Source organism: Phacochoerus africanus, chromosome 6, assembly GCF_016906955.1.
Source record: "Phacochoerus africanus isolate WHEZ1 chromosome 6, ROS_Pafr_v1, whole genome shotgun sequence".
Classification (NCBI taxonomy): domain Eukaryota; kingdom Metazoa; phylum Chordata; class Mammalia; order Artiodactyla; family Suidae; genus Phacochoerus; species Phacochoerus africanus.
Window position 1 is genome coordinate 91,361,365 of NC_062549.1, and position 23,320 is coordinate 91,384,684.

Here is a 23,320-nt window from a genome sequence, read left to right on the forward strand (position 1 = left end):
CTAGTGTAGGCCAGCAGCTACAGCTCCGATTAGACCCCTAGCCTGGGAACCTCCATATGCCACAGGAGCGGACCTAGAAAAGGCAAAAAGACAAAAAAAAAAAAAAGTCCATATGAGCAATTGGAAGGAAAATGATAAAATAAAATTTATAAAATCAAGGCTAAGATAATCACAGGCTTGTTTACTACACATCCTGGAATTCTAGGGTGAGGCCCCTCTACCCCATTCTGCTTTCCTTAGATATTTAAATTGGTTCATTTGTGGAAAATAAAAAGAAATATGTACTGATTAAACTAATAGTTATTAAGGGTTTCTTCCTCTGCATCAAGTCCTATGTCAAACTCTTCAGATGTATTAACCCATTTAATACTTACAGTGACTCTATGGAGTATTACTATATTCAACTTACAAATGAACTTAAATATTATGCTTAAAATATAGAGGAGCTACTGAAGGAATTTATTCAGGAAAACATTGTTAGCAGACTTTTTAAAAAGCATTTCGTGGAAGTTCCCTTATGCAGTGAGTTAAGTATCCAGCATTGTCACTACAGTGGCTCAGGTTGCTTCTATGGCATGGGTTCCATCCCTAGCCAGAAAAATTCCATGTGCCACGGGTACAGCCAAAAAAAAAAGAGAATATTATGACATTTGGAATGAAGGCTTGGACTAAGGTCAACTGAAATGGGGGAGATTCGTTAGAAGACCATCGCCGTCACACAGAGACTGATGGTGGTAGGAAGTTGGGTGTTAGCAGAAAGCATGGAGAGGTAGGGAGAGAGTGGAGAGAATTTCAGGAGGCACTGTCTTTAGTATGTAAAAAAGGGCATGGAGACACTTAGGATGATTCTCAGCTTCCTGAATGGAAGTAATGGTTAAACATAGCAGGTAGGTGTTCTTTGGTGGCTCAGCAGTTCAAGAACCCAACGAGTATCCATGAGGACGCAGGTTCAATCCCTGGCCTTGCTCAGTGGGTTAAAGATCCAGTGTTTCTGTGGGATGTAAAGTAGGTTGCAAATGTAGCTTGGATCTGGCATTACTGTGGCTGTGGTGTAGGCCGGGGGCTAGAGCTCTGATTTGACCCCTAACCTGGGACCTTTCATACGCCAAGAATGCGGCCCTAAAAGAACCAAAAAATAAAAATAAAAAAATAAAAAAAACATAGTGGGTAATCAGGAGTAGATATAAGTTTAAGGGGCAGGGTTAAATCTGCTCTAGTATAGTCTTCGATTCTGAGCTCATGGGAGTAAGCCCATTTCTACCCCCATTACAACTTGGAATATGCAAAATTGAAGTAAAAAAAAATAGAACATCTGGTCCTTCTCTGATTAAATGAATTTTATCTTTGCTCTCAGCCTAGGAAAACCCATTCTCTCCTTGAAGGGACTTGAAGGAATATCCTCAAATGTATTCTGTCTTCTCTCCTGCCTTTAGCTAGAATCAAGAAAATAAGCTAAATACCTGCATTGCCTTATGAAATCATTTTTCATGATCTTAGAAGATATTTGGTGCAGAGTTTCCAGAAGGACTATCTAGAGGTGCTCTCTATTGTAATCTTTCATGATTATAGTAGATTTTAGTGCAGGGCTTAGGTAAGTGAAGTGTAGGACCTAGGGTTCCGGGGAGGAGAAGTCATTCTTAGAACCCTCATGGGGCACTTGGTATTGAAGTGCATTCTGACAGTGTTAAAGAATATCAGACTTGGATATCTTGTCTCTCACTTAGGTCCCTGTTCCTAATTGGATGCTTAGGGGGCTAAATCAAGAGTTTTGGAGGAAGAACTATAGAGCGGGGCTTCTTCCTTGACCTTGACTCCCCTCTTCAATGGCTGGGTAATTATTTCTACAAATCTGCCTTTTGATGTGTCTCTGCTTTCCTTCTCAGACCTATCTGAGCCATCAACCCCAGGGCCCTGGGGTAGCATTTCTGTAATACCAAAGAAGAGGGTGGGAAAAGGTGGAGGGTCTGAGCAGTTGGCCAACAGCTGAACACTGGTGACCCTTGAAGTCTGGGGCATTGCTCAGAGGATAGACACAACCTTTACTGAAGACCTCAGTCTGGCTACTCTCTTCTGTGATTAACTCATCACACCTGTCTTTCCTTTGCCCAGCTCTTTTAGACCTAGACCTCCCCCATTCCCCGAGCCAAACTCCACAGCTGTGACTGTGTTCCTCTTTGAAGGTTTCTCCAGCTTTGGGTGGCAGCACAGGCTTGGCTTCTTCGTTGTCTTTCTAACTCTATACCTGCTGACTCTCGCTGGCAATGCCATTATCGTGACGGTTATTCGCCTGGACCATCACCTCCATACTCCCATGTACTTTTTTCTGGGCATGCTTTCCACTTCTGAGACCTGTTACACTGTGACCATAATTCCCCGCATGCTTTCTGACCTCCTGAGTCCTCACCAGCCCATTTCTATCCAGGGCTGTGCCGCTCAGCTCTTCTTCTATCTCACCTTTGGTATCAGTAACTGCTTCCTGCTCACAGCCATGGGATACGATCGCTACGTGGCCATCTGCAACCCCCTGCGGTATTCAGTCATCATGGGTAAAGAGGCCTGTGTCCAGCTGGCATCTGGGTCCCTGGGAATTGGCCTGTGTATGGCTGTTGTCCAGGTAACATCCGTGTTTGGCCTGCCCTTCTGTGATGCTTTTGTCCTCTCTCACTTCTTCTGTGACGTGAGACCCCTGCTGAAGCTGGCCTGCACAGACACCACTGCCAATGAGATCATCAACTTTGTGGTCAGTGTTTGTGTCCTTGTTCTACCCATGGGCCTGGTCTTCATCTCCTATGTCCTCATCATCTCCACCATCCTTAAGATTGCTTCAGCCGAGGGTCAGAAGAAGGCCTTTGCCACCTGTGCCTCCCACCTCACAGTGGTCGTCATCCACTATGGCTGTGCCTCCATCATTTACTTGAAGCCTAAGTCCCAGAGTTCCCTGGGGCAGGACCGACTCATCTCGGTGACCTACACCGTCATCACTCCTCTGCTGAACCCCGTCGTGTACAGCCTGAGGAACAAGGAGGTCAAAGATGCGCTGTGCAGAGCCCTGGGACAAAAGCCCCTCTCCCCTCAATGAGGAGAGGTGTCGACAGCCTTTTCTTTCATTTCATAAATATCTTAATTTTAATGCTGTTTCAGTTAGGCCTGTAAGTACAAGATGGAAAAGAACAGACTACATTGAACTGGGCGTTAAAATTGGAAGCTTCTATTTGGGCTAGTCATGTTCTCTGTGCCCTTCTTCAAAGAGGATAGAACATGACTTGGGATACACTGCTAAGAATTAAGGGAAAGACTGACATGTCTGGAACACACATGTCTGTGTACACACGTGTGCACACAGTTACACACAGCCCGAGAATATGTTGGGTTATACAATTCTATTAAGAAACAAAGGAGTTCCTATCATGGCTCAGTGGAAACGAATCTGACTAGCATCCATGAGGACACAGGTTCAATCCCTGATTTCCCTCAGTGGGTAAATATCCAGTGTTGCTGTGGCTGTGGGGTAGGCTGCCAGCTACAGCTCCTATTTGACCCCTGGCATGGGAACCTCCATATGCTGTGGGTGTGGCCCTAAAAAGGCTAAATAAATAGCTAATGAACAAAATGTTTGGAAACCACCTCAGAATAAACTCTGCTGTCATTGTTAAGGAGGTAGGAGTAATTTGTAAAAAAAATTAACAAATAGGGGAGTTCCTGTCATGGCTCAGTGGTTAACAAATCTGACTAGGAACCAGGAGGTTGCAGGTTTGATCCCTGGCCTTGCCCTGTGGGTTAAGGATCCGGCGTTGCCATGAGCTGTGGTGTGGGTTACAGATTCGGCTTGGATCCTGCATTGCTGTGGCTCTGGTGTAGGCTGGTGGCTACAGCTCTGATTCAGCCCCTAGCCTGGGAACCTCCATATGCCACAGGAATGGCTCAAGAAAAGGCAAAAAGACAAAAAAAAATTAACAAATAGGAGATACATGAATGTCCTTTTCTGTGGACATTGAAGGCTTTCTTATAATCTGTTTTTGCTGCTTGCTAATATCCCAGCACAGCCTGAGAAATCTTCAAGAAGCTGGGTGCACACTTTCCAAGTGGGTAGATCTGCTCTAACTTGACCATTCCTGTGAATGAGGAGTGCAAGCATGGGAGACCAAAACATCATCAGCTGCTAAGAACACAGAAGTGGGTTGTCCATAGTCCCCAGATGCCTCGGTGAGAAAACTCCAACTGGAAAGGAGCACATGCTGCAAAGTTCAGTGCTTTTCACCCCTCCAACCGGGAATGAAAGAGGATGGAGTTTGGAAGGAGCCAAGCAGAATCCTAGTTCCTTTTGCAGGGTAGACCTAAATCTTTGAAATAGTGTTATAAATGTTAAGCACTTTAACTACAACTTTGGAAATTATTTATTAACGAGTAGAGGTCTGAAGCTTGATTTAACTAAAAAATTATCTAGGAAGCTCCCAAGTCTTCAGAGGTTAATTTTCAGAAATTTCCACCTCTGACTTAAAATCTGAGTTAAAAACATGGTGTCATGACATACGGATGGCCAAAAAACACATGAAAAGATGTTCAACATCACTCATTATTAGAGAAATGCAAATCAAAACTACTATGAAGTACCACCTTACACCAGCCAGAATGGCCATCATCAAAAAGACTACAAACAAGAAGTGCTGGAGAGGGTGTGGAGAAAAAGGAACCCTATTACACTGTTGGTGGGATTGTAAATTGGTGCAACCACTGTGGAAAACAGTATGGAGATTCCTCAGAAAACTAAACATAGAACTATCATTTGATCCAGCAATCCCACTCCTGGGCATCCATCCAGAGAAAACCATGACTCACAAAGACACATGTACTCCAGTGTTCATTGCAGCACTCTTTTCAATAGCCAAGATATGGAAACAACCTCAATGTCCATCGACAGAGGAGTGGATCAAGAAGATGTGGTACATATACACAATGGAATATTACTCAGCCATTGAAAGGAACGAAATAGCATTTTTAGCAACATGGATGGACCTAGAAATTATCATGCTAAGTGAAGTCAGTCAGACAATGAGACACCAACATCAAATGCTATCACTACCATGTGGAATTTGAAAAAAATGACACAATGAACTTCTTTGCAGAACAGATACTGACTCACAAATTTTGAAAAACTTACGGTTTCCAAAGGAGAGAGGTTGGGAGGTGGGGGGATGCTGGGGGTTTGGGATGGAAATGTTATAAAATTGGGTTGTGATGATCATTGTACAACTACAAATGTAATAAATTCATTGAGTAATATAAAAAATAAACTAAAAAAAAAAATACATGGTGTCATGGAGATCCTGTAGTGGCTCAGCAGGTTAAGAACCTTGCTAGTATCCATGAGGATGAAGGCTCAATCCCTGGCCTCGCTCAGTGGGTTAAGGATTTGATGTTGCCACAAGCTGTGGTGTAGGTCTCAGACGCAGTTCAGATCTGGTGGTGTTGTGGCATCTGCAGCTCCAGTTGTACCCCTACCCTGGAAACTTCCATATACCGCAAATGCTGCCCTAAAACAAAACAAAACAATAGAAACCCCACATTGTCCCATATCCAAGCATCACAGAAGGTGAAAGTGTGTGCTCTGGTCCTCTCCCCATCTTCCTTCCCTCCTACCTGGCCTTCTCTACCAAGGAATGAGCATAACCTGAGTTTCACACCCAGCCCCTGCAGTCTCCAGAATCTAACTGATCCCCTGGGGTGACTGTGCAGAAGCAAGATATCACTTAGAAGACTGTCATGAAGTTAGCTGGGTGCCAAAGATGGGACAAGCCAGTGGAAATGAACAAATCTTCTAAGTCAAGTTAACATATCTTGATTTAAAAAAAAAAAAAAAAAAAAACCTACTGGCGTGGGGCATCTGACCAAAGATATAAGATATCTTTGCCTTTGTGACCAGATTTCCAGAAAAGATAGCTCATTTCTGTGAGGTTGACCAAAAGACAGTTATAATTTTTTTTTTAAATTTTGCTTAGTAGTCCTGCTTAGTCTAGATAGAGCTGTTAGGTAAAGGTCTGATGACCAGTGTCACATTCTCTTCTGTTTGCAGTTGTGCTTAGTGGATGCTATGCTGCAGCCCCTTCAGGACCCACACAGTCATTCCCCCAGCTGCTGGGAGTGTCTTGGGCTGACAGCCCTCAGTTGAATCCTAACAGCTGCCTCCTCCAAAGTCACAGTCCCCTCCCATGGGTAGGCTTTCCAATGACTTATCTTTTTCAGAGTATAACGTTTGGCACTCTTACCTCCATTTGAGATGTTTACAAAAGGCTCTCCCTCTCTGGGGCTCTCATCTGTGAGATGGATTGAGGTTCTTAGCATGACTGCATCACATCTCCACTTCCCCCTCTGCCCAGTTCTGCCTTCACTTCCACATGGGCGTTGATGCTGAGAGCAACACGCTTGTTGCTTTCAAATCTCTGTTTCAGAGTCTCTTTCCCGGGGATCCTAGACTGCAACATTCTAGGACCCCATTTCTGTAACAGTGATTAGCCAGTGGAGAACCCAAATTTTCAGCCTTGATATGATCTAGTGAAGGTCAGTGCTTCCTATATTTTAATTTAAAAAATAACTTTCTCCTATTCATTGAATGATATTTACAAAGACTCAATGTAGTCTGTGGCAGTGCTGTTACTACCTCCTCGGAAACTGCTTTAAAAAATAAAAACCCTTGTTTTTCTCAGAATCCACAAGAAGTCATTCCTTTGTCTTCAAAAATTTCTCTACGAGCAATTTCGATTTCATTGCATTCTTTACCTTGCAGTGAGATTGCTGATCACTCTCAGTGAGAGTTGAAAAGTTGCAAATAACAGCAAAGATGAAAAGTGTGCCTAAGAAGGGAAGGCACTTTTCAAGAAGGGAAAAACTGTGGGTGCTGTGATATGTGCAGGTGGGCTTGGTGGTGGTCCTGCACACATTTATAGAGTAAATGTTTATTGGGGGGAATGTCATGGAAACTAGGGCAGCAGATTGATACTCAGGCTTGGTAACTAGTTGTCCAGAACTGGGTAGACAACTTAAGGCAGGAAGACAATACCACTCTCTGAGGTTCTCCAGACACCTGGGCTGGCAAGTGCCTCTGCCATTCTCAACCTAAAGCTCCTATCTGTGGGTTAAAGGAGATGCTCTTGTTGTCTCCTTTCCCATCTCATGAGATGAAAGAAAGAGCAGGGCCTTTCTTCAGGTACCTGATTTCCCCAAATACTGACAAGATGTGTCTTTTGTCTGAGTTTCCACTTTTGAGGTGGCTGAGGAAATTTGTCCTCCATTGGCCGCTGGTGTGGAGCTACTGACTTGATTTTCAAAAAAACCCAATTCCTAATTATTGGGGGTTTGTAACAGTTTGTGGCAGCCAATTTGGAACAACAGTCACAGGAAAGAAATTTAGTCTATAGACTGGCCTAGACAAATTTGGTGTGAGATTGGAGGTAACAGAGGGAGCCCCAAGAATATATATATATCTACACACATATAACTGAATCAATTACTTTTCTATACACCAGAAGTTACAAAATCATAAACCAACTATACTTCAATTTAAAAAAAATTAAAGTTATGGGGTTCCCGTCGCGATTCAGCAGAAACAAATCTGACTAGCATCCGTGAGGACACAGGTTCGCTCCCTGGCCTCTCTCAGTGGGTTAAGGATTCAGAGTTGCTGTGGCTATAGTGTAGGCTGGCAGCTGAAGCTCTGATTGGACCCCTAGCCTGGGAACTTCCATATGTCATGGGTGTGGCTTTCTAAAAAGACCAAAAAAAAAAAAAAAAAGAGAGAGAGAGAAAAGAAAGAAAAAGGAAAAAAAAAAAACTAAAGTTACTTAAGAAATGGCCAATGCAAAAGGAGCACTCTGACCCTCCTCTCTGTTCCCCTGAAAGTAGGAAATACATTTCTTTTATGAACTGTGCATTCCCTGATCTGGAGGTCAAAGGGCACCATTGTTGCCAGAGAAGGGGAACTCAGGGCTGAGAAGCCTGTGTAAACAAACCTTGTTACTTCACTGATTTAATGCCTCAAGCCCAAACTCTGTCTAGAGTCTTCACTAATGGAGCACCCAAAACCCAAGTGTCTTTATTCTTGCTCTCAAAATTTATTGTTTCTTTGTCTAAAAAGAATGAAAGCTGCCTGCTTTGGCCACTTGTTGGGTCTCATTCCTATGGGACCTCTATGCACGTGAATTAAAATGTGTTTCTTTTTCTATCCTGTTAATGTGTGCTGTATCAATTTTACTGTTAGTTCAGCCACAGTAACCCAAGAGGAATGAAAGGGGAAATCCCCCCTTCCCCAACATCAGATACCTTTATTTATTTATTTAGTAGGCCACACCCACAGCATATGGAGGTACCCAGGCTAGGGGTCCAATCGGAGCTGTAGCTGCTGGCCTACACCACGGCAACGCAGGATCCGAGCCGTGTCTGCAACCTACACCACAGCTCACAGCAATGCTGGATCCTTAACCCACTAAGCGAGAGCAGGGATCGAACCTGCATCCTTATGGATACTACTCAGATTCATTTCTGCTGAGCCATGATGGGAACTCTCAAATACCTATATTTATAAAAATAAAAATTGAAAAAAAATGCTTTAATGATATCCCCCTGCTATTTATAGCCCCTAAGCATCCTTTGGAGAAAGTGGGACTTGTCAGTCTGGTGGATATTTACCAATTTCCCCCCAGTTCACTTCCTCTTTATGTTGTTAATTGTTCAAAAACATTAAAGGTGCTCTGATTTCTCACTCACTTTTGTGAGCTCATGGTCTGCACTGACAGTATATTTCCTCTCTCTCCTGATGCTTTTCCCAGGCCCTCAGTATAACTGTCTCCATGAGCAGAGGTGGGGTGAGGGTGGGAGAGCAAAGATTGGGTCTTTGTCTAAGATCTTACTTACCCAGTCCTGGACTGTTTTCAGAGTAAGAGCTGTGATTATTACTTGCCAGGATTTTCCCAAGATGCTTAGTTCAGATGCTATAAGAAAATAGAATCTAAGATTTAAATTTGGGAGATACTGGAGGAGTGAAGCAATCCCAGGGGAATCTTAGACTGAGCCCTAACCCCAGAGTTCTATGGCTCAAGCCTGCTCCAGAAGTAGTGAGTTGAAGAGAGAGCCTAAAAATGATTGACTTCACCAGCATCCTACCATGTCTTCTCGTTTCTAGTTCGGACTTACAAATGGAAAGTATATTACAAAAAAGACTATTTCTGGAGTTCCCGTCGTGGCTCAGTGGTTAACAAATCCGACTAGGAACCATGAGGTTGCAGGTTCGATCCCTGTCCTCGCTCAGTGGGTTAAGGATCCGGCGTTGCTGTGAGCTATGGTGTAGGTCATAGATGCAGCTCAGATCTGGCTTAGGCTGGTGGTGGCTACAGCTCCGATTAGACCCCTAGCCTGGGAACCTCCATATGCCTCAGGATCGGCCCTAGAAAAGTCAAAAAGACAAAAAAAAAAAAAGACTATTTCTAATCTAGAACACCACGGTTCTTGCTTCTAGAAGCAAAAAAGAAACTATCAAGCCTCGATTACTTAGAAACATCATGGTATATGGTTTCATACTTCTTTTATTGAAGCTGTATGACTCTTTTTTACAGATGCTAATAAATGAATCTATACATTTTTCTTATTTAACTGATGTTTATTGAGCACTGATTATTACATGCCAGTTACAGTTGGTTCAATGAAGCAGTTATGTAAAGCCTTGAGCATTTTCTAGGTACCTATGAACTGTGACAACTGAGAAACAATTGCTTATACTGAAAAGAAATTGCTATCGCAGATGTTTCTTGAGCAGGGGTATCAGTCCTTTGGGGGGTCTGAGCTAGGCTGTGGGTCTGTAAATTTCTTGCCTCTCCTGGTCTTCTTAATTTTCAAGAGAAATCTGAACTGCTGCTGGGTTGAGATCAACAGCCCTGTGTCCAGAACAAACAGAATCGCCACCAACAATGGGATATGAAGCTGTAGCCAGTAATAGTTCGAGGGAACTGAAGGGGAATCTAGATGCAACAAGAAACATAACTTGTATTAGGAATTGAAAAAAGTGAAGTTCAGGGCTTCATCCTGCATAAGAGAAGAACCCAACATGGTCTTTCACCTTGCATCCAGGAACAAAGAGCACGACATGGCATCCAGGAACAGAGAGAAAACACTCATGGGTTTGAGTTCCTCATTCTGTGCTCCCTGGAGCCCTGTGGAGTCCTGAGTATTTCCCCCACAGCCCCTGTCTTGTGGTTTGTCCATACCCAATATGCTCAAGGGGGTAGGTCATAGGAAAGATTACCCCTTTCTTAGAGCCAACAGGACCAACATTCCCATATGATTTGGAGGTGGAAAGGAGACTGAGGGCAGGGAGTCAACAGTGCCTTATTATCAATCAATCATCATTTATTGGATGTCTGTTGGATGAGAGGAAGATGTTGGACTAGATCACATTTTAATTGCCTCCCCAGTTCCATTATTTTGTGATTTTATTTTTCTGTTTACAAAGTACTGATTTTTAGGTGTGTGATTATTCTAGAATTATAGAACCCTAGAATATTACAACAAGAAATTACTTCCAGATTACCTATACCAGTAATGTCTAGCTCTGGCTACACATTACCATTACTTGAAAGAGCTTTTAAAAATCCCGATGCCCGGGACTCACTCCAAACCAATTAAACCGGGAGTTCCTGTCATGGCTCAGTGGTTAATGAACCCGACTAGTATCCATGAGGATGTGAGTTCAATCCCTGGCCTTCCTCAGTGGGTTAAGGATCCGGTGTTGCCATGATCTCTGGTGTAGGTCACAGAAGCAGTTTGGATCCCTTGTTGCTGTGGCTGTGGCATAGGCCAGAGGCTATAGCTCTGATTCGACCCCTAGCCTGGAAACTTCCATATGCCATGGGGTGGCCCTAAAAAGACCAGGAAAAAAAGAAAAAAAAAATCAGAGTCTCAAGGAATGATATACAGACATCAATAGTTTAATTCCCCAAGTGATTCTGATGGAGTCTAATCCAAAGCCTTTATTTTAAAGATGAGGATACTGGAAGCCCAGCAATAATTAGCATTTAGGTCTCAAATTAGTTAACAGAGAATTACCATTAGAGCGTAAATCTGGCTTCTGGTCTCATGCTTTTTTAGGATATTAACATGACCAAAGTCTGTGAAGCAAAAAGCCTAACTTCTCCATTGCAGGGCAACAATTTCAAAGACTCCCTATTTTATATGAAGTTTGGCAAGAGCAGTCTTTGCCACTGGCTCTAGAGGCAGCTCACCTGCCTATTTTTGCCTCATCAAGCCCTCTTTCTCCTCTCCCAACGCACATTCACACAACCTGTTGACTTGTTGGTCTCCCTTCCCAGCCTCCTAGGCTAAAGTGAACTCTTCACGCTCTTCATAGCTTTTGTTCCTTCAATCTGGAAACTCCTTTTCAATTCGACAAATTTAGGAGCCACAGGTAACTTTACTTGGATAGTATTTCACAGTTTACAAATCAATCTCACAAGCGTCACATTTAAGATTTATAACATTCCATAAGGTGAGCAAGTATTACTGTTGCATTGAACAAATAAGGGACTTAAGACAGATTGAGTGATTATACTCTATGCCTGGTCTCATTGTATGTCTAGTAGACTTCTCAGGGAGTCACAGCTGCCCCCTGATCAACAGCTGCAATCCCTTTAGGTTCAGATGTTCTTTCCCCTTTTCCCTGCTATGGCCTCCTTCCCTTTACCTTACCAACTCACCTGTTTGTATGGTAATGTTGAGAGTAGTAGAGTTTTTGGGTATTTTCTGAATTATGCCCGAGCACCAGTAGGAGCCACTGTCTTCTCTTGTAGCATTGGTAATGGAGAGGTTGTGGTTCTCATACCAGTACTTGAGGGCTTTGCCATCCTTGTAGTAGATCACCTTGTAGACATTCAGATTCCTCCAGCCGTGACACCTGAGGAGGAAGGACTGGCCTTCCCTTACCACCGGGACAGAGGTCTGAAGGAGCAGCCAGTCTGAAGAGAGTTCATTATGCAACAATGAATGGATACATTGACAGATAAAGGAGATCATGAAGAGAGTGTGCAAAGGAAACATCTGTTTATCATTAACCCATTCCTTGGCTCATAAGGTCAACAAAAAGGAAACAAAATAATGCTTAGAACCCATCTGCTTTATTGATAACTCCCCCTCTCCTCCTGAAAAGTAAGTCTGGGACCACCCATAGACTATCTGAAACCCATTACCCCTTACAGTCCTGTTGTTACATCCAGTCACTGAGAAGAAAGTAAACGTACTCTGCCTATGGAGTCAGCCTAGGAGTGTCTGCTTTGTCTTCTCCAACCTTATAGGTGATTCCCAGTTCTATTAATCACAGTTAGTTGCTGACTTCCTCTGAGCATATATCACAATTTTAAGTATTTTTGTAATTACTGATTTGTTATCCATTTCCTCACTTGGCTCTATACTTCAAAGGCCAGGGCCATGTACGTTCCTGACATTTTATCTCCAGTGCCTAACACAATACCCAGAAGTTGGTAGGTTCTCAAATATTTGTCAGTAATGAGTCAGAAAAATACAAGAGTCAGGTGGTTGGGATAATGGTCCTTTTAAGAATTGAAGTAGGAGTTCCTGTTGTGGCTCAGCAGAAACGAATCTGACTAGCATCCATGAGGACGCAGGTTTGATCCCTGGCCTCACTCCGTAGGTTAAGGATCTGGGGTTGCCTTGAGCTGTGGTATAGGTTGCAGACACGGCCTGGATCTGGCATTGCTATGGGTGTGGTATAGGCTGTAGCTCTGATTCAACCCCTAGCCTGGGAACCTCCATATGCCTCAGGTGTGGCCCTAAAAAGACAGAAAAAAAAATTGAAAAGCATTCACCAAAGGAGAATTTTAAATGGAAAGGTGGCTATTTTGCTTTGTTTAGGAGAAATCCTTGAGGACGTCTCTAGAATCTACTCCAAAGAAATAAAGGTGCTACTTTACACTGCTTTAGTTTGTATTTGGAATTTGTATACAAATGTTGAAACATCTCTTTTTTACACAAGCAAAAAATACAAATTATGTTTATACTTTAATATATATTTTAAATATAAAGCAAAATATAAATGGTGACCTAGTGATTCAATTGAAATCATTACTTTGTTCAGTCAACACTTACAAATAAATCCACATATGCCTGAGCATACTGCACTAATTATAGACAGTAGAAGAGTAATAAAGAAGGAACAAACATAGGATTTGGTCTTAAGTGAAAGTAGAGGACATATACTATAGAGAACATGTATAGAAATATCTTCGAAAACTAAGAGTACAACTTAATATTCAGGTTGTGACACATGGAAAATCTCAGAGCAAATCTTTTTTTTTTTTTTTTCCTTTTTAGGGCTACACCTGAGGCATATGGAGGTTCCCAAGCTAAGGATCAAATTGGAGCTGCAGGTGCCAGCCTACACCACAGCCACAGCAAAGCAGGATCCAAGCCACATCTGCGACCTACACCAGAGCTCACGGCTGTGCCAGATCTTTAACCCACTGAGCAAGGCCAAGGATCAAACCCGCAACTTCACGGTTACTAGTCGGATTAATTTCCACTGCACCACGACGGGAACTCCAATCACAGAGCAAGTCTTTAAATCAAACCTTTTGATCCTATTTAACATATACAGCTCTCTACAGTGTTCACATATCCAATATGCCATTTGACCATGTAACACGCATGTGCACCTATGTAGAAAAGATAATCAGAAGTGAAATAGAGGAGTTCCCATCGAGGCGCAGTGGAAACGAGTCCGACTAGGAACCATGAGGTGGCGGGTTGATCACTGGCCTTGCCAAGTGAATTAAGGATTCAGCATTGCTGTGAGCTGTGGTATAAGTCGTAAGCTTGGCTCGGATCCCACATTGCTGTGGCTGTGGTGTAGGCCAGCAGATGTAGCTCCGATTGGACCCCTAGCCTGGGAACCTCCATATGCCGTGGGGGTGGCCCTAAAAAGCAAAAAAAAAAAAAGTGAAATAGAGTAGAGGAATAACATGGAGAGATTGCCAGAATATTGAAAGAAGGCAGAAGAAGAAAGAAGGTCAAAGAAAATAGGTGGACAGGTCTTGAGAGAAAGACCCCAAGTCCCACCATGGTGCCCCTAAGTCTTGAAATAACTTGCTCTCTCCCCATCTTCAGATAGGTGATTCCTCCCTCACATGAGAGAATTGCTATTTCCATAACCCTGGAACTTACCACTGATGACTTCTAGGTGCACAGGTTCACTCATTATAAAGTCTTTGCTTTGGCATCTGTATTTGCCGCTGTCCCCAGGTTTTGCATTCTTAAGGTCCCAACTCGAAGTTTGCACTTCCAAATTTTTGTTGTTGTGTGTCCAACTGGTGGAGTAATCTTCAAGAGAATAGTTCCCAATACATGTAAGAGTCACATTCTCTCCTCTAAATATTCGATTCCATGGGGGATTCAAGGACACCTGAGATTCCCGGATGACTTCAAGAAGGGCAGGTTGTGGAAAGAAACATAGAAGGAGGAAAAAAAAATCATTGAAAACAGCCAAGCCTCCAAAGTACAGACATACCAATAGTCAAGACAATCAATGATCAGTCTACCCTAATAGTGTTGGTGATAAGAAACTCTCTGGGAGTTCCCGTCGTGGCTCAGTGGTTAACGAATCCGACTAGAAACCATGAGGTTGCGGGTTCGGTCCCTGCCCTTGCTCAGTGGGTTAGCGATCCGGCGTTGCCGTGAGCTGTGGTGTAGGTTGCGGACGCGGCTCGGATCCCACGTTGCTGTGGCTCTGGCGTAGGCCGGTGGCTACAGCTCTGATTCAACCCCTGGCCTGGGAACCTCCATATGCCACGGGAGCGGCCCAAGAAATAGCAACAACAACAACAAAAAAAGACAAAAGACAAAAGACAAAAAAAAAAAAAAGAAACTCTCTGATTCCTAGGATTAAAGGAAGTCAGAAAGGGTGTTGTGGCCCCAGAGAGCTGCCAGCCTAGGAAGAGAAACTGGACACAAATGTAAGATACTAAAAAACAAGCAAATTTACTATGTGGTATAAGATAGTTCACTCTGATTCTCTTGATTCAATTTTAGTATCTTTTTTTTATTACTCAATGAATTTATTGCATTTATAGTAGTATCTCTTAATGAGAACAGCAGTTTCTTTTCAGGCAGAGGTGATGTCTCTGATGTTCCACCATAGTTCAGCACAATGACTATGACATAGTACGTGTTCATTAAATAGTTATTGAGTTGATGAATGAGTGAATAATGGATGAATGAAGGTACTGGATTAGATGCAATATAAGGTCTCTCCCAGCTCTCAATTTTTATGACTATTTAATTGTGAGTGAATATGGGATGTGAAAATATATGTCAATTCTGGAAGATAATGAGAAGCACCGAGAGGATCAGTCTTAAAGGGCTTTCAGGAAAAAAGAGATGTGGTACAAATTTCAACAGAAACTTAGGAAGTGGCCAAGTGGTGATGAGGAAGAGATGATGCAGTCAAGAGAGAGCTAGACTTGGATCCAAGGCACTTGAGTTAGAATCCAGCCCATTGTTAGCTGTGTAACCTCCAGCAGATCACTTAATCTGAGCATCCTCAGATTAAAAATCCTCAGTTAGAAAATTGCAGTAAGGATCACAGTGATGATAATGTAAGAATTGAATGAGGTTACACGATAGTGGCCAAAAGAGAGGCTGAGGCACTTAGATGATCCACAGGCATGATTGTTGGCACAAAAAAGAAAAGCGTGACTTGAGAGGATGAAGTGGCAGGTGAGCAGTTTTGAATGGAAGGAAAGAAGGAAGCAGGTAAGGTGGAAATGGAAAGCTCAGAATAATGATCATTAGAAAATAGAGGTGGTGGGAGGAAGGCAAAGAGTGAAGGGAAAGTGGTTCCCAGAAACTGAAATGCTGAGGACAGGGGACTTACCTGCTGCCATGCCATCTGGAGCTGCAAAAATCCAGAAATGATACGTTAGTGTCTATCCTCAGCCTTCTGGTATTCCTAAAGACTGGGATCTGGGTATGATGATGAAGTCCACATCCGTGGAATTTTCAGAAATCTGAGCCAGGGAGAGAAGCAGCTTCTCTTTCCTCTCTCCTTCCTCCCCTGCCCTCTGGGAAATTCCAGTGTGATTGCTAGGACCAGCCTTTCAGTCTGGCTCCCCCCTTAGATGGTGCTCAGTCCCGATTGCCCTGCTGTCCAGCTTGATATCCCTCGGAATCCCTGGGAAGTGCCCCCACGGTTTGCATATGGCCCAGAAAAAGTCACCACTAAAACTATCAGGGTTCCTACCCCAACTGCTCCCCTAGTCTATTTTTGTCCCTTCAGGAGGGGTACCTACTTACAGAAGAGCAGCAGAGCTATCCATAGCAGGGCAGGGACTCCTATAGGAATAGACATTTTCTCTGTGGCCCCCGGTTGCCAACTGGACTGTAGAGATGTAGGGTCTTAGAATAAACTTGAAACTAAAAAGGAGAAGGAAATATTCTCCGTATCATATCTGGTTAACTAATCAGCTGCGCCTAAGTTTGCTTCCTTCTGTAGAGATAATATTCAGAGAGGTGCCTAATCGGGCAATTTTATATTTACCCCCTTACTGCACTCTCCATCCCACCTCCACATATGCACCTGGAATCTACTGGAAGAGAGGCATAGAGCCAGGCACTCAGGTATGGGGCTTTCTTGAGCTATCAGTCAATGTACAGCTATTTAGTTTGCAACTCAGAAAAATGAGGAGCAGGGGAGAGCAGGATAAAACCACAGGAATTATTGGGCACCTAGTATATGCCAGGCACCATGCTACATACATCATATAGTTCATTCATTTTTCACAATAATCCTATGAAGTAGGTACCACTGTTATCTTGGACCTTAAGTAACTTGTCACAGGGTCCTCCCTAGTAAATGGCTAATATGGGATTCAAACATCAAACATTTAAAAATCCAACCCCAGGAGTTGCCGTCATGCCTCAGCAAATTAAGAACCCAACCAGTGTCCATGAAGATGCAGGTTCATCCCTGGACTCACTCAGTGGGTTAAGGATCCAGTCTTGCCATGAGCTGTGGTGTAGGTCACAGGTGTGTCTCAGATCTCGTGTTGCTGTGGCTATGGTGTAGGCCAGCAGCTGTGGCTCCAATTTGACCCCTAGCCTGGGAACTTCCATATGCCACAGGTATGGCCCTAAAAAGAAAAAGAAGAAAAAATAAAAATCTAACCCCGTAGTAGAATTCTTAATCATGATGACATGCAGGTGTACAAATATGGCCAACAATTGCTGAAATTCTGTTGTGGTTCCCCAGAGGTACCAGCCCTCTTGATACCTGATTTCCTGCTGCTCCATTAGTTCACAAATCCACAAAGCTTCATCTGCTTCCTTGATGATCCACCATCCAACCAGCCAAAGTGGAGATAGTTTCAAAGACTCCTTCTCTCCCCTGGGTCCTGAAGGGGCTCACAACATAGGAAGGCAGATGTTAAGCCATAAGTTACAGGGATCCAGGTCATATAATTTATTCTACTTTATTTCCCAGCTTTTTTCCAGTTTTATCTTTCAAACCTTCCAGCACGATCACCCTTTCTCCTTTAAATTCACATCAGTTCTCCTCCCTCCAGGACCCTTTTGACTAGTTCTTCTGTGTTTCAGCTCTAGGTCAAAGTTGGTCACCTTCTTCCAGGATGTGGTATTGATAATGATCCTGGAGATAATAACCCCCTAAATATCTACAGTGGTTTGCTATTTACGAAGCTGCTTTCACACCCAGGATTATTATTTGGTCTCTGCCAAAACTCTGAGGTAGTCAGAGGCAGTGAGAAGTAAGCAGGGCCCCATTCTGTTGTGCTGTGCTTTTCCTCACAGGCGGGTGAGTTAAGTCTAATACATTAAACGTAAAGCCACCAAACATAAGGATCCAACCAAAGCTTCCAGCTGCTATGAAATGAGAGAACATGAGACTGCAGACTCCTAAATAGAAAGATTGAGATAAGAATGATCGCGACTGGTCCCAGGTCATGCGATGTTTTAGTGAGAGATCTTTAAAGAAAGCAACAAGTTTTGAAAAGTGTAAGTTGTTTGTATTTAAAAATCTGAATGCAAGTACTCCCAGTATTTATCTGGTTAAGGTTTACCCATGAAATAGGGCCAATAAGGGTATCCAGACCATGGCTTCAGTATGAGGTTTAGCAAGAGATAAACATGTAAAGCACATTGCACAGCAATGGTATATAAGAGATGCTCAATAAATCTGTTTTCCCTCCTCTATTACCATAATTTATTAAAGACTCTTAGGAGGAACATGCATTTCAACTGTGTTAAGGCCATCCACAAACTACATAGAATGCTTTATTCGACACCCGGTATCTCACAGTAGTATAATCTACATAAGCTCACGTCCCTCCATAGTCCCGAAGAAGAGAGCATGATAAGGAAAGAAGAGGATGCGAAATGCTGTTTGGGGGACAGGGAGAGAGAGGAATGGGGAAGATGCTCTTCTTGAGGTGCTGCCAGAGGGCAGGACGTATTGGAATGCACAGAGATCCTGGAAGAGACAAAGACAGATTCTACTTCCCTTCGTTGAGAGTTTACCCAGGGGACTTATCAGATATTCTTGATTCCACAGTAAAACTGTCCTTCAGAGACAACCACTTTACTGTGACTCAAATAGTCTATTTTCAAGCTTCCTCCTAAATCTTCAGTTATTTCCTGCTTGAATGAGAGGCAGACTGGAATTCATTGAGACATACTATTTCTAGTTCCGAGAGTGTAAGCTTTGGAGTTAGAGAGACCACTTTCATTTGCTCCTCCAGCCTGAATCTGTTGCTTCAGTGTCCAGCACTGAAAGGAAGGTAGTGTTTTGGTAGCAGTAATGGCAAAGATTTAGCAGATTCAACAAAGGCAGTTCATTAAAGCTTAAAACAAAGCAAACCACCCGCCCATTAATCCCTAAAACAACAACAGCAGCAAAAACAATATCAACAGCAGGAAAAAATAAACCATACCCTAATTCCCATAGAATGCAACCACAGGTACCCAAAGGAACAAAATGAGAATTCAGGAGGGACAAGTGAACACTGAGATTAAACCATAGTTCCACTCCACCCTGACATGACTGATGTGCCAGTTGAATTCCAGGAATCCTTTATCTTATTAAAAAAAAAAAAAAAAATGGGGGTGGAGTTCCCATTGTGGCTCAGCAGGTTACGAACCTAACTAGTATCCATGAGGATGTGGCCTCGCTCAGTGGGTTAAGGATCCAGCACTACCGTGAGCTGTGAAATATAGGTCGCAAATGCGGCTCAGCTCTGGCTTTGCTGTGGTGTATGCCAGCTGCTGCGGCTCTGATTCAACCGCTAGCATGGGAACATATGCCACAGGCGTGGCCCTTAAAAAAAAGAAAAGAAGTTCTCTAAATTTTATATCCACTATCTGGGTGTTGATTTCTTGTATCCTGACTGTCAATATCAGGAACAGGTGCTAACTCACTTATTACAATGAGCTTTTTTGTGTGTGTGTGTGTGTCCCAACCTCACTTATTACAATGAGCTTTTTTTTTTTTTTTTTTCCTTTTACAGCCACACCTGCTTGTGGCATATGAAAGTTCCTGGGCCAGGGGTCAAACTGGAGCTGCAGCTGGAACCTATACCACAGCCACGGCAACACCACATCTGAGCCACATCTGTGACCTATGCCACATCTGGCAGCAACGCCGGATCCTTAACCCACTGAGTGAGGCCAGGGAACCAACTGGCATCCTCACAGAGATAACGTCAGGTCCTTTACCTGCTGAGCCACAATGGGAACTCCACAGCGAGCTCTGAATCCAGATATTCATGTGTTCAACACTCATTAAATAGCATCTCTACCTGCAAATTTTGACCCATTATTGGTTCTCAGCAATCTTAATCTATACTTTGTGGCCATGGTGAAGTGAAGCTCAATTAGCCATGCGTGAACTATATAGGACCTGTCTGCTGTGAGGTGTCCAAGCTAAGAGGCTTTTGACAGAACTTTTGTGATGGCAACTGAGGGATTGGTCCATAGTGTGTCCGAGCCTTTGTGCCTCCAAAATTGGAAGCAGAAAAGATGATCTACTGGCTGTATCGTCTCTGTGTTTTCCAGTACCAGGCAAGATCCATTAAAGTTGGATATGAAATGATGAAAGAGCAAAATAGCCGTCTGCTCCTGGTGTGTGTGCACCTGATAAATACTGCTCTCTTTCTGAGGACTAGGACCGAGGCTAAGTGTGTGACATGTCTTACCCACTTTCTCCTCATGCTTAAAGAATGAGGAAACTAAAGTCCAGAGAGGTTAGAGGACTTGTCCAAGGACATGCAGCCGCTGAGCGAAAAAGTTACAGCGGAAATCTGGCTGAAGAGCCCACACCCATGTTCTCGTCCATATAATATGTATCCTTATCATCCAGTCTACACATTGTCCTCAAACTGTCCTTGGGTTCATAGTCTCCATTCATAAAGCCCATCGATTTCAAGGATCCTTAACCCACCCACAAAGAGAAAATCATTGATCTAGTCCCACCTCTAGAAATTGTGGAAATTAGAGTTCTACAATTCTTTTTCTTATTTTTAGGTGATGCTATCTCAGTCCATAGCCAGGCAGTGCTGTTAGCACTGTTGGCAGACTAGTTATGTGTAGATCATAGATATGCCTAAAAAGAAGAGAGAAGAGGATTCTTGCCTTTTTATTCTAGATTCTTAAGCCGGGAGGACATCAGTTCCTACTACGTTGAACAAAATCTGTTCAAGAAAGAGCACTCAATCACTGGTGTTCACTGCCTGGTGAATTTTCACAATGCTGTCCCTGGGGGAGTTCCCTTGTGGAGCAGCTGGTTGGGGATCCAACATTGTCACTGCAGCAGCTCAGGTTTCTTCTGTGGCACGGGTTTGATTCCTAGTCCAGAAATTTCCACATGCCACAAGCCCAGCCAAAACACAAAAATACTTTAAAAAAAGATTAATGTCATTGGCCTTAATACTTTCTAAATTTCTTATCTTTATTTGAAGGATTACCTGCTTTGGGTGGATCCAAAAGAAATAAATGGAAACTCCTAGGACTCCCTCAGGAAGAGGTGGAGACAAGGATTATGCAAGCTAAAACCTTGAGTGTGGACAGAGGTTCTTCCCCCAAGAGAAGACAAATGAAACTTAAGGAAATAATCTCAAGGTTGATAATTTCCCATCTGTTTTTAGAGACTAACTTCTTTCTATCATGGAGAGTCAGTGGAATTTTTCACAGAAACAAGAATTTGAATGAAGGCTGGTTGCAAAATATATTTCCAACACCTGATTATTGTTATTAAATAACAAACTATGCTGTCACTCAAATTCAAAAGCAACCATACTATTTGGATATTATAAATTGATAGAGCTAATATCCTACAGACTGTTTATAGATGAGTCTACCTGATATCCAATTAAAGGGTGTCAGTGAAAGCCCAGAGGTCAAAGTGTCTGAGGCAGGTGCATAATCATATTCTTTTTTTTTTTGTCTTTTTTTTTTTTGCTATTTCTAGGGCCGCTCTCGCGGCACATAGAGGCTCCCAGGGGTCGAATCGGAGCTGTAGCCTCCAGCCTACGCCAGAGCCACAGCAACGCAGGATCCGAGCCGCATCTGCAACCTACACCACAGCTCACAGCAACACTGGATCCTTAACCCACTGAGCAAGGGCAGGGACCGAACCCGCAAGCTCATGGTTCCTAGTCAGATTCGTTAACCACTGCGCCACGACGGGAACTCCTTTTTTTGTTTTGTTTTGTTTTTTTTAATTGCATAGTCATATTCTGATTGCACATAAAAATGAAGTAGACTGGAGTTCCTGTTGTGGCTTAGCAAGTTAAGAACCCAACTAGTATCCATGGGGATATGGGTTCAATCCCTGACCTCACCCAGTGGCTTAAGGATACGGCATTGCCATGAGCTCTGATGTACGTTGGAGACATGGATTGGATCTTGTGTTCTTGTGGCTGTAATGTAGGCCAGCAGCTGCAGCTCTGATTCAACCGCTAGCCTGGGAACTTTCATATGCTACAGGTGCAGCCTTAAAAAAAAAAAAAAAAAACAGTAGACTAGGAAAAGATCTCCTAACTAGTGTTACAATTCTGGAGTATCTCCTAAAAACTCTAAAATACAGAGAAAATCCTTGAGTAAGTCTCCTAAAACTCCTCTGGGCTGGACCATTGACTGAGCCTAGTGTGTACAGCTTTGTTTGTTTGTTTTAGGTTTGTTTATATTTACTCGAATTTCCCATAATGGTTAAGCTGATTGGCTTTAAGGAAATCCAGTTAGCATTTTTTTTAAACTATCCTTTCAATGATAGCAGTAACAGGTAACTATATAATTTTTTTTTTTTGCTTTTTAGAGCTGAACCTGTGGCGTATGGAAATTCCCAGGCTAGGAGTTGAATCAGAGCTACAGCTGCTGGCCTAACACTACAGCAACTCAGGATCCGAGCCTCTTCTACAACCTACACCACAGCTCACAGCAATGTCAGATCCTTAACCGGCTGAGTGAGGCCAGGGATTGAACCCACATCCTCATGGATCCTAGTTGGGTTCATTAACCACTGAGCCACAAAGAAACACCTAATTATTCAAATTTTGGAAAATACAGATAGGCAAAAAGAAGAAAAATAAAATCATTCTGCAATGTACATGGGATAGTCAATGATTGGTTTTGGTTGCAACTGTCTTTGTTATTTTTAAAAATATTCTGCAGTAACACTCATATGGCATATTGTTATAGTATAAATTATTTCCAGTTCCATAATTTTATAGTGTGTTTTGTGGGCATCTGGAATATCAAGCTGTGCCTGTCTTTGAGATGTGAAACCAACCATTCACCTTCCAGATGAGGCATCTTTGTGGCATCTTGTAGTTAGGGAACAGTCTGAACCATAAGGTGCATGCAAGCAAATTGACCGTGACCTTTGCCTTATAAATACTATATTCCAGCTGAGAGACCCAAAAGGCCTTCCTGCCTTCCAGCAAATACAGATGTCAAGTGAGCTGATCTTTCCTTCAGAATAGAGAGAACAGAATTATAAGCCTGCTAAAGAAGATTCCTTAGGGGAGAATGGTGGCATTGGGGGAAAAAAAAAAAAAAAAAAAGCCAGACTATTATATTAAATTTTAAAAATTAAAAGAAAAATAAACTATTATCCATGCATATTTTAAAGAGATTAAGTGTAAGACTGGTTAGGAGTCCAGGCTCCGAGCAGCCTGTGGAATTTGATTCTCAGCTCAGACTGCTTATTTGCTATCTGGCTCTTGGCAGGTTAAGCTCTCTGTGCTTCAGTATACTCTCTAGTAAA

At 42.8% G+C, this 23,320-nt stretch overlaps 2 protein-coding genes across 2 annotated transcripts; one reads left to right on the top strand and one right to left on the bottom strand.

The window, feature by feature from the left end:
• Positions 1-761: 761 nt before the first annotated feature.
• Positions 762-3,091, top strand: LOC125128704 (olfactory receptor 10J3-like). Its single transcript, XM_047782883.1, has 2 exons — positions 762-769; positions 2,110-3,091. Exons 1-2 carry the CDS (start codon positions 762-764, stop codon positions 3,077-3,079), a joined length of 978 nt encoding a protein of 325 aa, XP_047638839.1. The 3' UTR covers positions 3,080-3,091.
• Positions 3,092-9,630: 6,539 nt separating this feature from the next.
• FCER1A (Fc epsilon receptor Ia) lies at positions 9,631-17,573 on the bottom strand. The gene is made up of 6 exons (XM_047782996.1): positions 17,318-17,573; positions 16,342-16,461; positions 15,923-15,943; positions 14,215-14,469; positions 11,736-11,993; positions 9,631-10,004 (listed from the first exon to the last, which is right to left on the bottom strand). The coding sequence occupies exons 2-6, from the start codon at positions 16,394-16,396 to the stop codon at positions 9,808-9,810; spliced, it is 786 nt and encodes a 261-aa protein (XP_047638952.1). The 5' UTR covers positions 16,397-16,461; positions 17,318-17,573; the 3' UTR covers positions 9,631-9,807.
• Between the last annotated feature and the right edge of the window lie 5,747 nt (positions 17,574-23,320).

Excerpts from the sequence above, each read along its gene's own strand:
- FCER1A (XM_047782996.1), bottom strand. The coding sequence starts at position 16,396 with ATGTCTATTCCTATAGGAGTCCCTGCCCTGCTATGGATAGCTCTGCTG. Across the intron at positions 14,470-15,922 it reads TCCAGATGGCATGGCAGCAG|TCATCCGGGAATCTCAGGTG; the intron begins GTAAGTCCCCTG and ends CCCTTCTTGAAG. Across the intron at positions 11,994-14,214 it reads GCACCTAGAAGTCATCAGTG|ACTGGCTGCTCCTTCAGACC; the intron begins GTAAGTTCCAGG and ends AACTCTCTTCAG.